We start from the raw sequence: 17239 nt of genomic DNA, 5'->3' as shown, positions 1-17239 counted from the left end.
CATGTCTTTTTGTGGCTTGATGGCTCATTTCTTTTGGCAAGTCTGCTTTTCTATGTTTCATTTCAATAAATATTTACTGAACTTCTATAGCAACTTCTATATATTCTGTCTGTTCAATAGAAATATAATGCAAGGCACAAATTTACTTTTTCTAGTAGCCACATTAAAAAAGGTAAAAGGGAAATGAAATTAACTTTAATAACATTCTTCTTAACACAGTATATTGAAAATATTATCATTTCAACATTTAATCAGGGTTTGAAACATGGCAGAAGACATGGACTAGCAACAAACTACCAGCACTATCGAAGGGCCCCTGTAACTCATCAGTTTCAGCCCAGATGAGCGAATCTATGTGAAAATGAGAAATGACAGAGAGCTTAGAGGCAGTATACATGCTTATGATCACATCTAAACATGATAGTGGGAGATGTAGAAGAAACTGACAATATAGAAATTGATGAAGAAACATACAAAGGGATATATAAATCAACAAAACAGAATACCCTGATGCTCTTTGTCTGAGGAGACAGTGTTGTGCTAGTTGTCCTGCCATTGAGAGTTGGCCGAAACAAAGAATTTATCCTGTGTGGAAAAATAGGACACTTTGCATGATTGCCTCTTTAAATGGAAAAGATAACCTAGAAGAAATGGACAACTTTCTGGAAACATACACTCCACCAAGACTGAATCAAGACTATTGAAGACCACTTGAACAGACCAATCACTAGAAATGAAATAGAATCAGCAATAAAAAACCTCCCTACAAACAAAAGTCCAGGACCAGATGGCTTGACTGGGGAATTCTACCAAACATACAAAGAAAAACTCATACTGATCCTTCTCAAACTCTTCCAAAAGATTGAAAAGGAGGGAGTACTACCAAACTCACTCTATGAAGCCACCATCACCCTGATACCAAAACCAAAGACACTACCAAAAAAGAAATTTACAGGCCAGTATCACTGATGAACATAGATGCAAAAATCCTCAACAAAATATTAGCAAACAAAATCCAACAGCACATAAAAAAGATCATACATCATGATCAAGTTGGATTCATCCCAGGGACACAAGGATGGTTCAACATATGCAAGTCAATCAATGTGATACACCACATCAACAAAAGAAAGGACAAAAATCACACAATCATCTCAATAGATGTAGAAAAAAGCATTTGATAAAATTCAACACTCATTTATGATAAGAATTCTTACCAAAGTGGATATAGAGGGAACATATCTCAACATAATAAAAGCTATTTATGACAAACTTACAGCCAGCATAATACTCAATGGTGAAAAACTGAAAGCCTTCCCACTAAAATCTGGAACAAGACAAGGATGCACAGTCTCATCACTTTTATTCAGCATAGTCTTAGAAGTCCTAGCCACAGCAATCAGGCAAGAAAAAGAAATAAAAGGGATCCAAACTGGAAGAGAAGAGGTTAAACTGTCACTATATGCGGAAACATGACACTATATATAGAAAACCCTAAAGGCTCCACACAAAAACTACTAGAGCTGATAAAAGAATTTGGCAAGGTAGCAGGATACAAGATTAACATATAGAAGTCAGTTGCATTTCTTTACACTAACAATGAAATAGCAGGAAAAGAAAATAAAGAAACAATGCCTTTTAAAATTGCATCCAAAAAAATAAAATACTTAGGAATAAATCTGACCAAGGAGGTGAAAGATTTATACGTGGAGAACTACAAAACACTGATTAAAGAAATTAAAGATAACTTAAAGAAATGGAAAGATATCCCATGCTTTTGGGCTGGAAGAATCAATATTGTTAAAATGGCCACACTGCCCAAGGCAATCTACAGATTTAATGAGATCCCTAATAAATTACCCATGACATTTTTCACAGAATTAGAACAAATAATCCTAAAATTTATATGGAATCACAAAAGACCCAGAAGTGCCAAAGCAATACTGAAGAAAAAGAACAAAGCTGGATGAATAACCATCCCAGACTTGAGACAATACTACAGAGCTACAGTAATCAAAATAGCATGGTATTGGCACAAAAACAGACATATGGATCAATGGAACAGAATAGAGAGCCCAGAAATAAACCCACAGACCTATGGTCAATTAATCTTTGACAAAGTAGGCAAGAATATACAGTGGAGAAAAGTCAGTCTCTTCAGTAAGTGGTGCTGGGAAAACTGGATAGCAGCATGTAAATCAATTAAGTTAGAACACTCCCTCACGTCAAACACAAAAATAAACTCAAAATGGCTTAAAGGCTTCAATATAAGACAAGACACAATAAACCTAGAAGAAAACATAGGCAAAACTTTATCTGACATAAATCTTAGTAATGTTCTCCCAGAGCAGTCTACCCAGGCAATAGAAATAAAAGCAAAAGTTATCAAATGGGACCTAATTAAACTCATAAGCTTTTGTACAGCAAAGGAAACCATAAGAAAAACAAAATGACAACCTATGGAACTGGAAAAAATATTTCTAAATGATGTGACTGGCAAAGATTTAATTTCCATTATATATAAACAGCTCATACAACTTAATAACAAAACAAACAAACAAACAAACAATTCACTCCAAAAATGGGCAGAAGACCTAAACAAGCAATTCTCCAATGAAGACATACAAATGGCCAAAAGGCACATGAAAAAATACTAAATATCGCTAATTATCAGAGAAATGCATATCAAAACTACGATGAGGTATCACTTTGCACCAGTCAGAATGGCCATCATTCAAAAGTCCACAAACAATAAATGGACTGGAGAGGGTGTGGAGAAAAGGGAACCCTCCTACACTGCTGGTGAGGATGTAATTTGGTGCAGCCATTATGGAAAACAGTATGGAGATTCCTCAAAAAACTAAAAGTAGACTTATCATATGAACCAGCAATCCCACTCCTGGGCTTTTTTCGGAGAAAACTCTAATTGAAAAAGATACATGCACCCTAGTGTTCATAGCAGCACTGTATATAATAGCCAAGACATGGAAGCAACCTAAATGTCCACCGACAGATGACTGGATAAAGAAGGTGTGGTATATTTATACAATGGAATACTACTCAGCCATAAAAGAATAAAATAATGCCATTTGCAGCAACATAGGTGGACCTTGAGATTGTCATTCTAAGTGAAGTCAGAGAAAGAAAAATACCATATGATATCACTCATATGTGGAATCTAAAAAAAGAAATAAAGAGGACACTAATGAACTCATCTACAAAACAGAAACAGACTCACAGATGTAGTAAACAATCTTATGGTTACTGGGGGAAAGAGGGTGGGAAGGGATAAATTTTGGAGTTTGAGATTTGCACACAATAGTCAGACACTATATATAAAAATAGATTTAAAAACCCTCAAATTTCTTCTATACAGCCTAGGGAACTATATTCAATATCTTGTAATAACCTTTAATGAAAAAGAATATGAAAACGAATATATGTATTTATATGCATGACTGGGACTTGGTGCTGTACACCAGAAATTGACACATTATAACTGACTATATTTCAATTAAAAAAAAAAGTATAAAATATTCAAAAGAGAAACCTGCATACATTCTGATTATTAAGAAATGACCAGGAATTCTTCCACTCCTGAAATAAATTGATTTGCAGATAACTTTTAAATTAAGCTAAATGGCATTTTAATTTTTCTCCAACCCTTCCAATAAATGTGATCAAAAAGATGCAAAAAAACCCCCACCCCAAATAATTTAATCAGTATAAAAACTGGATATACATTTTTTTGTACTAAGCCTTGGAAACCCAGTATTTTGTATTTTCAGCACATCTCAGGTTGTTTTTTTTTTTTAATGTTTAAAATTTCTTTTTTTATGAGGAGATAATTAGGTTTATTTGTTTAACAGTACCGGGAATTGAACCCAGGACCTCATGTATGTTAGGCATGCCTTCTACCACTGAGCTACACCCTCCCCACTTCATCCCAACTTGGACAAGCCACATCTCCAGTGCTCAGTGGACACACTGTAGGACAGTGCAGGGTGGAGGATCCTGAGGATAGAGCAGGGAGCAGAGCAGATAAGGTCTCTGGCATGGCACTGTTGACAGTCTAGCATGGAAGACATGGATAGACATGGATGGTAAAGAAGTAAACAAATCAGTTTGGAGAGTGATAAGTGTCATTGAGAAAATAATACACATGTATTATATAGAGACTGGGTGGCTGATTTAGATTGCCTGGGTAGTCGGGAAAGCTTTTCAGAGGCTGAGACCCAAATGAGGAGGCATTAACCATCAGTTACCTATTGCCGCAATAATACTTTGTAAAAAACCACATCAAAATTGAGAGGCTTAACTAATAGCTAGTTATTATTGCTTATGAGTCTGCAAGTAGCTGGTCAGTTCTTCTGGTCCCAGGTGGGCTCACACGTACATCTGTGAGCAGTTGCAGGTCAGGTCAGCAGAGCCAGGTGGCTCTGCTACTGGCTGGACTTGCCTGTTTGGGGTCTGCTGGCCGTAGACTGGTGTAGGATGACCTCAGCTCTTTTCCCTGTGGCTTCTCATCCTCCAGCAGGCTAGTCCAGGCCTGTTCTCATGGTGGAGGCAGGGATCCAAGAGAAAATGTGGAAGGCTCAGGCTCAGAACTATGTATCACTTTTGCCACATTATTTTGACAGATGCCAAGTTACAAGGCTGGCCCAGATTCTGGGAGGAGCTGCAAAGTCACACTGAAGGAGGTGTGTGCACAGGAAGAGATGGAAAATTCAGGCACTTTTTGCAATTAATCTCCCATAGTACTTAAAAGCTTTCAACACCATCAGAAAGTTCTCACAATGCTGAACTTGTACGTGCCCAATAAAATATCCTCAAAATATAAAAATAAAAATGGAATTGTAGGGAGAAATTCACAAAATTTCTCTTCCAGGGGAAGTTTCAATGTACTTTTTAGTATTGATAGGTCAAACACACATAAAAATTAGTAAAGATACAAAAGAGTTACGCATAATTTATGAGGTATTCAGTCCACAAATATCTTTGTTACACTTTCTGTGTGTGAGGCACGACTCTAGGTGTGTTAGCAAACCAAACTTGGGTCCCCTCATCCATTCGCAGTAAAGCCAATCTACTGATGATACAGGGTTGTGGTGAAGGCAAGTGTAGCGTTCATTGCAGGGAACGAAGCAATAAGTCCAGGGCAGCTAGTTCTCCGAACACAAGGTTTCTGCAAAGCATTTTTAAAGGCAAGGTGTGGGAGGGGCGTCCCAGGGTATGTGATCAGCTTGTACACGATTCTCTGGCTGATGGTGAGGTAACAGGGCAGTGTCACAGGGGTTAACATTATCCATCCTCAGGCACCAGTAGGTCTGGGGGCTATGCGCTCATGATCATCAAGAAGTTAATTTCTTCCATTTGGTGGGGGTTTTAGCATCTGGAAAACAACTCAGGAAATGTGCATCAGGTACTATTATCTAGGTACTTCAGAAAGGAGCTAAAGCAGAGGGTATGGGGGAAGGGTCTGTCCTGGGAAGGTCCCACAGGGTCCTGCTTAGTTACAGGTGTGCTGGACATACAGCAGTGATCAAAAGCCAACAGTCCCTGTCCTCATAGAATTTCTATTCTAGTGGCAGGAAACAAATAAATAAATGTGTAAAACACACATGATGACTACTATGGAGAAAGATGAAAGGGAAAGGAGATATGGAGTGCTGGGATGGTGAGGTGAAGGGTTTAACCTAACTAGCGTGGTCAGGGTAGGCAGCACTGAGGAGACACTGGAGCTAACCTGGAAAAGGTGAGGGAGTGAGTCCTGGCCTTATCTCCAGGAAGAGTGGAGGGAACAGCAGTACAAAGGCTCTGAGGCAGGAGCTGGTTTGGCAGGTTCTCGTAGTAGGCAGAGGCAGGCTTGGCAAAGTGGGAAGGGATAGGAGTAGTCAGGGGCCAGATTGTGCAAGGCCTTATAGGATTTTGGATTTTTGTCTTGGTGATGGGAAACCCCAGGAAAGTTGTATTGTTTTGTTTTGTTTTTTGAGGGGGAGGGGGTATCACAGAGCATTAGGGGTGAGGGCCGTGGGGTTCAGAAGAGGGCTGTTTTCAGACGAGGGTCAGATAGCCAGACCTTTAGAGGTAACTAGGTACCAATCCTTGTCAGGCAACCCGTCCCTAGGGTACTTCCCTTGCTTTGTCTTTCAAATACCTAGATAGCAGTTTATTCCCCAAAGGATGTCACCATCTCCAGAGAACATATTCCAATTATCCCAGAAAACAAGGTAATTAGAATTATCATAGTATTCATCGTCTCAATTCTCAGAATGAAAATCTATCCAAAGGAAGAACGAAAGGTAGCTCCAGAAAGCACTCCCCTCCCCCTTGAGAAAACCCAGTCAACAAGTTATGGAGCCGCAGATTACATGAAACTGTGTTAGTTTCAAGTCACTTTCCTTTCAGAATATAATTTTACCCAGGAGAAAGAAAGAAATGGGGACATTAATTCAACAAGTATTTACTGAGCACCTACTGTGTGCCACATATTCTTCTAGGTGCCAGGGATATAGCAGAAAACAAGACAGGAAAAGATCCCTGCCTTCACAGGGAAGAGAATCATGCAAAGTATGCAATAGGTTAGATGAGGCAATAAATGTCCTGAAGAAAAACAAAGAGGGAACAGTGAACATTTAAGAGTGGGCGTGTTACAATTTAAAATAGGCTGGTTGGGGGAGATTATTTCAAAAGTCCTATCTGCCCAGCATGGGCAGAACAGAGAGAAGGGTTGGGGAGTATCACAGAGATAAAGGCAGGGCCTGGCTAACATCTTGTAAGCATTGTAACAGAACTACGATGAAATTAAGTGTACAGTTTATAATTTTATTCCACATTCTGTGAAAAGGAAAAACTTCCTGGAGCCAATGTGGTCTACTCTTTTGACTTCTAGCTCTCTGAACTGAATTCTATACATTGTAATACATTTTACTACATGGTATCAGAGAAGGACTGCACAGCTCTATTTAGCAACTCCAGTTCTGACCCGTTCCCATGCCAGGGCTAAAACAAAGGCACAACAATGGCAGAATAGATTCTTCTCTTAGTTTTCTTTGTGGGATCTTCTTTTTTCAGCTAGAGGCCACCTGAGTGGAACTCAAGGTAGTGAGGATTCTGTCCTCCTCTAGGCAGCATGCAGGAGGGCAGCCTGCAGCATCAGAGGGTACACACTTGCCTCAGATCCATAATTTCAGTTTCTGGCATAAATATGAGATTTAATGGGGGAAAAAAAAACCCCAGACATCTGAGAGCTGGCATAGAGGCATTCTAGCAAAAAAAAAAAAAAAAAAAAAAAAAAAAAAAAAGCACCTGCTGGCTACTTGGGTGTGTGTGTGTGTGTGTGTAGATTCAAATGAAGAGAAGAGAACCAATCTACGGGGTGGGGATGGGGAATGGGCAGGTGGTGGAGTATAAGCTGAGGAAACTAAGAAAACAAAAGCCGTAAAATAAAAATAAAACTAAAAGCTGTTTGTGCATGTGTTATCCACAATAGAATCCAGATCACTTATTATGCTGTGGAAGTCAGGGCCATGGCAAGGAAATAGGGTGGGGCCTTCAGAGCACTTGCTTACTTCAGTGGAACCAGGGAGGTGAAGGGTGAAGATAGTGGTACAGCTTGGGGGCCCAGAGTCTGAACTTTCTCCAGGAGGGGCTCTCAACAGGGCCTTTAGTGTGGGACCCATGAGGGTGCAGAGCCCTTAGCACAGCTCTTTCCAGTATTCATAGATTTAAGCTTACACAGACTAAACACACACACACACGCAACTTTAATTTTTCAAATCATGTACCAGATTCAAGAATGTCTATAAGTAATAATAGGTACCGAATGCTTAAGAAAAAAATTTGATTCCCTCAATAGTTATGATACTTTGAACAAATACCAATGTCCCCATTACCTCACCAGTAAAATACAGAAAACAGGTAGAGATGCAAAGGAAGACTTCCTCAAGTGACTGGTATCATACCTGATGCATAGCAGGTTCTTAATCTTGTCCCCTATCCTAACAAAAAGAATTAGATTGCTGTCAAACCTGTACCCTTTAAAACAGAACTTGTTAACCTTTAATATGTGGATCAATCCACCTGGGGGGATCCTGCTAAAGCGCAGATTCTGATTCAGGGGAGTTGGGTTGGAGGCAGGGATTCTTGCATTTCCCAACAAACTCCCAGGTTCTGCCTATGCTGGTGACTTGGGCTGGGAGGAGGGGGTCACTCTTTGAGGAGCAAGAATTTAATATTATGTTTCATTACTTAGCACAACGACCGCACAAAAAGCCCTCAAAAAAAGCTCCTTGGACTAGTTTGTTTCTTTAAAAATTTAACTTTTCCACTTTAGCTTCTGCAAAGTCACTGACCCAGCTAAGTGCCCAGCACCAGCCAGGCCAGGGCATAATGAGCTGTGTGAGGGCATCATTTGGTCCCAGAGGGTTCACAGCTCTCTTTTACAGAAAGATCCTGCAGTCTTCTCCCCACAACTTTCGGCTTTTTGATCTTCGCCTTTGCCTCTGATGATAATTACCCCTTAATTAGCATCCTCCACCATGTCATCGAAATAATTATAGTAAGTGCAGCTTGCACCTCTGCTAACAGTCTTCAAACAAACTGATAAAACAAGATCCTATGCCAATTTTTAAAAAAGACAAAACTGACCCAAAGAAAAGTCATATGCTGTGAAATACACAGACCTGTTATAAACTACTGAAGGGTTGATTTTGAAACAATCAAGGACTGATTTATCTGGGAAATGGTAAATGTCAGAATATAAATTTTGCAAGCAGTTGTGCAAAAGTAAAACAGTTCAACCATGCTAAAGTCCACCTTAAATTCTTGTTGGGAAGGGCTACAGAATGTCTGAACTATTTTTTCTCTATTTGGAGTTTCCCCGAATATATTGGAGGAGCTTGGTAACTTCTGAGTGCATTCAAGGCAAATTATTCTTTTGTGGAAGGGGCGGGGTTTACACTGAAAGCAATTAGTAGTTTTCTAATTTCCCAAGTGGATCTCTATTCACTGCCCACTAAACAGCAGGGCCGTCCGGGCCCAAAGAATCATGCACCTCTCTTAGGAGGAACAAATTGTGCTACCCTTTAGAACGCTGTTTTCCCACCGCAGTCTTTACAAAAAAAAAAACCAAAAACAAAAAACCGCAAAACTTTCCAATTTTCTGAATACGTAATACATTGACATGGAAAAAAGTTCGAACAGCACAAAATGGTGTATAGTGAAAAATAAATACACTTTGATGCCATCATCTCCCACCTCCTTGCCCTCCCCAGAGGCAATCAGTGGTTCATTAATTTTTTTATCATGGAAAATTTCGGATATACAGGTAGAGAGTCTGGAACGAGCCCGGGTATAACACTGCATCAACAATGGAAAACACCCCTTGACTAGTTTTATTCTCCCTCCTCAGTTTTTGTAGGCGTTATTTTAAAATAAATCCCAGACACCAGATCATTTTACCCGTCAAAATTTTAGTATTTCGTCCTTTTTTCCCCACCCTCCTTAATCTAACCACATTACCAGCATCACACCCACCAAGGCTAATGATAATTTAATACCATTCAGTTTTCTCGGGGGTCACTTATAATGAGTTCGTGACAAACAGAGGGAGAAAGAACTAAGAAGGTAAGGCCGAGGGAATGCAGGGGGCGCATTAAAGAGCCGGGCGGACATCGCTCCCGGCCGCGGCCATTGGATGCCCAGCGCCCCAGGCCTTTCGAGTCGAGGGCCGCTCGGAGTAGGAGCCGCCAGCTCCCCGCCTCCGGCTCCCAGGCAGCGGCCCCAGCAGGCCCGGCGCAGCTGCACAACCCACCGTCCCCAGGCACCGACGAGTCCCTGGAGGGGAAACGATTGATACAGCTGCCTGCACGGCGCTCCCCGGTCCTCCCCCGCAGCACCTGCGTCTCCCGGCGGGGCTGGGAGCTGGAACTGGCTCCCGAACCCGGGTTGGTCAGGCCCGCCGCAACCACTCCGCCCGCTCCCCGCTCCCGCGCCCGACTCTCAGCACCGCGACCTCGCCGTCTGAGACTACAACTCCCGTCGAACCCCGCGGCCGGGCCAATGGCGGGCGCCGGAGCATGCGGGGCGCGGCGCCTGCGCGGCGGTTTGAGTAAGCGGCCGCGCGATTGGCTGCGGGGTCGGGCGGCCGCGCGGGGCCTGTGGGAAGCGGAGTGACGGAGCGAGCGGCTGTTGGAGGAAGGAGGTGGGGGCCGGGAGCGCAAATGGCGTTGAGATGGTTCAGGGCCCTGTTCAAACTCCAGCGCTGACCATTCACCGACGGAAGCGGCGGCGCAGGAGGCGGCGGCGGTCCATCGGGGGCACGTAGCGGGCTCCGGCACCAGCTCCGGCGGTGGCGGCGGCGGCGATCAGGGAGGCCTAGGCCCGGGCCCGGCCAGCGGCGCTCGAGGCGGGGAGGGAAGTTGCGGTGCCGCCGCTCCTCCCCCCCTCCACCAGGTTTCCTATTTACCGAGAGCGGAGTCGCGGGTTCTGACGGTGGCGGAGCCCCTTGCCTCTCTTCGCGCACCAGCCGGCCCTGTTCTCCCGCGCGGGGCTCCGGCGCCCGCCCGTGGGCGGCTGGGAGCGGGAGAGGCGGAGGCGGCCCGAGGCCAAAGCACCCGCCAGGCGCCGAGGGTAAGTGAGGTCTGGGGCGGCTGCCTAGGCCCGGGGCTTGCCGAGGGTGGGGGAGGCAGGGGTCTGGGAGGGTGTGATGTAAGTCTTTCTATCTCACCCACCCGGCCTCTGAGGAAGTTGGGCAGGGGAACGATCTGAAGAACTCTTTTTCCTCTTTTCCCCTTTATTGTGAGTTCTTTCTGCGCGACGGCGGATTTACTTCCCTCCCCAGGCGCGGTCAAGTGTGTTGATTTCAGGACTGAGTCTTCTGCCGTCTTTCCCTCCGCCCCTGCCCGCCGCTGAGGCCCTCCACTGCCCTGGGGATTCGGTGGCAGAGGCTTCCGGGGCGTCGGAAGCAACATCCCTTTCCTGGGCGGTGGGGGTGGGGAGAAGAAAAGTTGCGTGAGCGTCCAGCGGGAGCGGGGCCGCCTCTCCCCGCCACCTCCTAGTGCACCGCCGCCCCCCAGGTGAGGCTTTCTGGGCGGTCAGGTTTGGCCTTTTGAGCTTTCATTCCTTCATGGAAGCCCCCAAGCCCTTGGAGATCTGAAAGACGCTGGATTTAGTTGGAGGTTAAGTGTGAGGACTTTTTATCCCAGCGCACTTCCCTTAAAATTCGACCTGGCTTTGGTCTGAGGCAAAGGCCCAACGATCGAAAAGACTTAGTTGTGAATCATTCTTTCTTTCTTTCTTTTTTTTTTTCCGGTTAGGGTAGTCTTTGGAGTTTGAAGCCTGAGCAAGATAGCCTGTGTTCTTGAAATACAATGTCGAATGTGTCTACTATACACATATTTTTGAATTTGTACGTACTTTACGCTGTAGGCTTAGATAATGCCATCACGGTAGTGTCTAGTGACTTTTAAAAAAAGATACGGAAAACTGTAAAGGCAGTCAGAGATAGGGAGTATTATATAATGAACTCCCATGTACTTCAGGGATTTCAGATTCAACAGTTATTAACATGTAACCAGATTTTTCTCATCTAGGCACCTTCCATTTCTCACCCCTTAAAAGTTGGAGAATGACGTTTCATCAGTATTTCAGTGTTTATTTGTCAAAGATACGGGTTCTTTTAAAAGGCAAAGATGATTTTTCTTACCACTTAAAGTAATTAACTCCTTAATATCAAATATTCATCTGCAGGCTTTCAACTTGAAACAGTTAATGCTTTATGGTTCTAAGGCCCATTTTTACCAAGCGCTGTTCTGTTATGGGCCTAAAATAGACCAAGTCTAGATTTTTGGTTTGGCCTTTAGTCAGCATTTTTAGGTGATTGCCATGTAAGTGTATCCAAAACATTCCAGTTTTGTTGGGTGTATATGTAAATGTAGGTCTGTAGATCAGGGCTTTCCATTCATGGAGGAATGAAAAGAAATGACTTACTTTGTGTTTCTTGTAGCTGCCAAACGTACTTAGTTTTTTTAGGTTATACTTAACAGGACAATAAGATTCTTGAATGTAAATCGATAGTAGAAGGGGAAATAGATCTCCCCAGGAAAAAGTTTTTGTGACATGTTAAAAGGTCTTCAGACAAATTACAGACTATTTTCTCTTAGAACAGATGTGCATGATGACTAAATTAAGTATTGTCCAACTAGAGTTGGATTCTAACCAAAATATGAGAAGAAAATTCCTCTACCAAATATATTATATGTATATATCAAACTAAGTTTATTATAGTAATTCACTCTAAGCTGTAAGAATTTAGGTTAATAAAGGGAAACATGTAAAATATAGATGAAAACATCTAGAAGTGTAGGTCAAAAATATTCCAATTGTTGTATTGTAAATTTGAAAGTATGAAGTTTTTTTCCAAACCCCTAGGCAATTGTTCATTTTTTTCTGGTTGTATTTAACTTACTGATATTTAAACTTTAGAAGGTCAAAGTATGGGAGGTGGATAAGGAGTGATAGTGTTTTGAAAGTACTTTTAACTGGTTTTAAAAATGTTTGACTCTTGATTTACTGTCCTGAAATTTTTTTGCCCTAGTACTTTTTTAATGTAGATAAGTCAGATGAATCATTTTATCTTTTACTAAAGCAAAGAGGAAAATAAAGTTACATGTTTCTGTTGCTTCGTTTAATAATCCATGGACTAGTCAGTGTAATATGCTGGAGTTCAGGAGCTCCAGAAAATGTAACTCAGCAAATGAGCACAGCACTATAGGGACAAGGCAGAATAAGTGTTAGTTTCTTGCGCTTAGGGAGATGACCAAGTGAAGAATATTTTTCAGGTCACAGTTCAGATGACATTAGACCAAGAGTCAGAATCTTTGAGATGGGGTTAAAAGCTGCAGATTCTGATGTGTGAGAAAACAGCACCATTTTTCTGACTTTTCCCCCCTCACATGAATAAGTGCTCTGAAATTTCAAAGAACTATATTTAGTCAATTATTTGACACTTCTGAGATTCATAAAATAACGTTTTGTGCTTAAGGTTTTATATTTTAAGGTAATTAGCCTATTCAGATAATTTTTTAAGGTAAAAGTGATGAGAATGTTAAGTAGATTTATTTGAAACTTTAAAGAAAAATCCATGTTCCACAATAAGTTGGTTTTGTGTGTACTGCATTGTAAGTTGTTATGCTTTCTTATTCTAAAAGTAGCATATGAATATGTACTCACTGAAAAAAAGTTGATGTAGAAGCATATAGAGTAAAAAATGAGCCTCCCTCTTTACACTCCCTCCCCATATTTATTTAACTATTTTTAAAAATTTGTATCTTGAATGTTGAAAAGCCACATGCAGAGAATCCCTATGTTCTTATTTTTATATTCAGTATTCACATTTGCTAAGTATTTGGCGATTATATATTTTCTTTTTTTTCCACAGAGAATATGAAACAGGTGTCAAAATGACATCCAGATTTGGGAAAACATACAGTAGGAAAGGAGGAAATGGCAGTTCAAAATTTGATGAAGTCTTTTCCAACAAACGGACCACCCTTAGCACAAAGTGGGGAGAGACCACATTTATGGCTAAATTAGGTCAGAAGAGGCCCAATTTCAAACCAGATATCCAAGAAATTCCGAAGAAACCTAAGATGGAAGAAGAAAATACTGGCGATCCTTTTGGATTTGATAGCGATGATGAGTCTCTACCAGTTTCTTCGAAGAATTTAGCCCAGGGTAAGGGTTCCTCTTATTCAGAATCTAATGAAGCTGCTCAGCTGGAAGATGTCACTTCTGTACTTGAAGCTAATAGCAAAATTAGTCATGTGATGGGTGAAGACAGCGTTGTATCTGATAAATGCTTGCGTTTGGAGGATACTTTGCTTGGGAAAGAAAAGAGCACAAACCGTCTCTTGGAAGACAATGCAAGCAGAAGTAGCTGTGCTAAATTAATGACTTCAGGTAAGTTTTGATTTTCTTTGTTCTGAACCAGGAGAGCATTGTGTAAGCCATTTAGTTAAATGAGTTTTGATTTAAATTCTGAAATATTGTACCTCTTGGGTTTTCTTTCTGCATTTATAATTAATTGGGATCAAAGATAATTTTGTAGGAGAGATTTAAGAAATTAAAGAAACCAGTGGGGGTTGAAATTTTACTTAAACATCTTGGAGATTAATGTTTCCACACTATACTTACAGTAATTTTGGGAATGGTTTTTCAGTAGTCCCTAACTCCAGTTCCAATAGGAAGCATCTCTTTTTGTTGTGTTAGGATTGCACAGTATCTCATTTCTGGAGATGCTGTGGAGAATTTGGATGGTGACTGATAATGAAAATGAGATGAGCATTTACAATGAGGATTAGGTTTACGAGTGTTAGACTTTCTTCCAAAACTGGAGAGATTAAGGAGGTATTGAGTGGGAATGTTGAAGAATTGAACTTCATTGCAGATTGAGATTAGTTTGGAGATGGTTTGGTGCCAGTAGCAACTTGTATTAATAGATTTTCCTCCACAAAACCAGTTGTATTTTTGAAATGTTAAATTTGTAAATCTGGCATCTAGTGTTTGTTCCTAAGACAATGTATTTTGTCAGTTGTATCCCTAACTCCCTTTTGTGAAGAATTTGAGACTGAAAATAAATGGTAAGAAGTGCAATTAACTAAATGACTGAAGAGCTAAGGTTGGAGATGGCAAGGAAGACAGCGTGCATGCCTTATCAGCAGTAGGACAAGGATGGCACTGTGGTCGAAAACAAACCTTAGTTTTTAATCTTTTGGCAAAATTTAGCGATAATGAAAGGTTATATAGAGCTTATATTTTGAAAGGAGGTCAAGACAAACCTTTCCTGGTTCTGGATTATTGAGAGGAATTTATCCTTTGGGAGCCTTAAAAGGCCCTCAAACCGTATAATGCAAGACTATGCCTTGCATAGTTTGACTAAAAATGCTGAACATTTTTCGCTCTTTTTCTCACCCTTGGATGAGAGGATGAGCCAGCTGTTACTGTCATTCCGTTGACCCTCCTGGTTAATTCTGATTTGGCTCTTATCCTTTGCCCACATTTCTCCTGAGGCATTGTTCGTAACTTAGGTTAAATTTCATTAAAAAACAACATAAAAGCTGTTTCCCAAATCAGCTACTAAAACTGTATTCTAATCATAGAACCATTGAACCAAAACGAACTTTAACTCATCTCTCCTCGTTTGATATATGAGACTCAAAGATGTTAAGTAACTGTTGAAGGTTGGGTCGTGGCAGAATTGGAATGAAATTCAATTTTTGATTTTTTAAAAAATGTTGAGCACCTACTCTGTGTCCTGTACTGTGCTAGGCTCTGGGAATGCTGTTCCATGGCAGTTACCTAGTGGTCTGGTCCTCAGTGTGGGACAGATAGGCTGGAGGAAATAAGTTGAGGCTGGGCAAGTGGTGAATCATGAAGGCAGACACAAGCTTCCCCAAGTGCTGTCTTTGGAGATAGGGCGGCGTCATTGGCAGGCAGAGGGTATTGATAGGATGAATGTTTAGGTAGAGGGGGAGCAGGAACTTGGAAGTGAAATATTCATAGGCAGCAGTTACTTAGAGAGCTTTGCTGATATTACATCTGTGTGTGTCCAAACTACCATTGAAGTTGTTTTGGGGGAACTGGAAACATAATTTTCTGTAGAAATGAGGTACTAGCTTCCCAGTCTTAATGTAGCTACATTGTAGTTCTGGTACTGATACAGCGGACTGACTGGGACTCCAGACTCCATTATAATGGGTTTGTGAGGAGAAAGTGTATACTAAAATACAGATAAATAGATCTTAAAGAACATCTAGCTCCTCTTCCTTCTTTCTTCACAAGGCACCATTAGTTGGGAATGGTGTAGCACTATGAATATTTCTTATTTTATCCTTTTTGGCCATCCAGAGCTGCAGCAACCCTGGCAGCCTGCTGTAGGATAAGAAGGAACTTTGAGTGAGTTCTTCTAATTCTGATGGTAGTCTTATCTTACCTCTAATACATGTAAGTTAGTTGTTCTTATAAACCCTTTAAAAGTTCATATGTTTATACGTTGATTATAGTTCTGGGAATACTTCTATACATTGTGCCCTTCTTTTTCATTGCTTCTCTCCTTTGAAATTTGGGCATTTCCCTGGGTGTTGACTTTTTTCTTGCATTTTGTTGGTCAGATTGTCTTGCCTCTACTATTGTTCCAAAAGCCTTCTGATTTTAAAGTTTAGAAATTCAAACCTAAAGTTTTGATAAAAGGGGTTTCTGTAAATCAAAAGTGGTTCCTAAACCTTTTTTGAATCGGAGATCTTTTGAGAATGATACATTTTGGACTTCAGATAGAAGTGTTTGCATACCTATGTAGGTCTCAGAAATCCTTTGCGGGTCTTTTTCAGGTATTTTATTTAAGAACCTGTGAAAAATTTTATGATCATGCTTGTTCAGAGTGTACAAGTTGGGTTCTTCAGAATCCTTCCAGTGGAATGTTCCTGCTTATTCAGACCTTTTTTTGCTGTAGAATTATGTATCACGTTAGTGAAAAGGGCTTATCCAAGCTCAAACTTACTATATATCATTCCTCCTGACATTAAGTTTTAAAGCAGATCTCTTTATAGGGGAGTATGTGGTTAATTTTTAGGTGCTATTAAAATTCCTTGTTTTTAATGTTTTATACCCGACAGTGCTTTTTAAAATTGTGGCTTATTTGAAGAGGAAACCCAGAATGAGGTCATGATAAAATATATAATGGTTGCCATGTTCCAAATAGATGCTTGATGGGTAAGGGAACCAGAAGCAAGATTACAAACTGAATGAGAACTGCAGGGAAGGATTGGGTTGCTAAAACATTCTAGCCTTGATTTTTTTTTTTTAATATGGAACTTTCAGGCACATAAAAATAGCATGTTAAAAGAACTTCATGTGCCTGTTTTCTCACTTCAGCAGTTGTCAGTGTATGGCAAGTCTTGTTCCATCTATTGTATATACTACTCTCTCTACCTCCTGTCCTCTACCTCCTGGATTGTTTTAAAGCAGATTCTGGATTTCTTATTTTATCTGCATATACTTTAGTTGCAGTTGCCATTAAAGCCAGTGAGTTCTCAAACAAGTGTGACACTTAAAAATGACTTTTAGCAGGACCTAAAAGTTTGGCCTTTTGAGAGATCTTAGAATATTCTTAGGAAGTTTAGAATCCAGGGCTGTGTGCATTAGGAGTAAAAGAAGGCTTCTCTTGGCTTTTATATGTAGC

General features: G+C 41.0%; 1 protein-coding gene and 1 pseudogene across 3 annotated transcripts in view; both read left to right on the top strand.

The window, feature by feature from the left end:
* Positions 1-265: 265 nt before the first annotated feature.
* Positions 266-8346, top strand: LOC105075400 (U6 snRNA-associated Sm-like protein LSm3 pseudogene; annotated as a pseudogene).
* Positions 8347-10366: 2020 nt separating this feature from the next.
* Positions 10367-17239, top strand: part of WAPL (WAPL cohesin release factor) — a 66690-nt gene continuing 59817 nt past the window's right edge. For 2 of the 3 annotated variants that reach the window (XM_010963075.3, XM_010963074.3), the window contains exons 1-2: positions 10367-10632; positions 13442-13962. In XM_010963075.3, the coding sequence (XP_010961377.2) occupies positions 13464-13962 (499 nt within the window). In that variant the 5' untranslated portion in view covers positions 10367-10632; positions 13442-13463. Of the gene's footprint in view, positions 10633-11054; positions 11079-13441; positions 13963-17239 lie in introns of those variants that run through there. The other variant, XM_074374330.1, reaches the window with a different exon arrangement.

Source organism: Camelus bactrianus, chromosome 11 (genome assembly GCF_048773025.1).
Source record: "Camelus bactrianus isolate YW-2024 breed Bactrian camel chromosome 11, ASM4877302v1, whole genome shotgun sequence".
Classification (NCBI taxonomy): Eukaryota; Metazoa; Chordata; class Mammalia; order Artiodactyla; family Camelidae; genus Camelus; species Camelus bactrianus.
The sequence above is the reverse complement of the archived record's forward strand: the minus strand, read 5'-3'. Positions and strand labels throughout refer to the sequence as shown.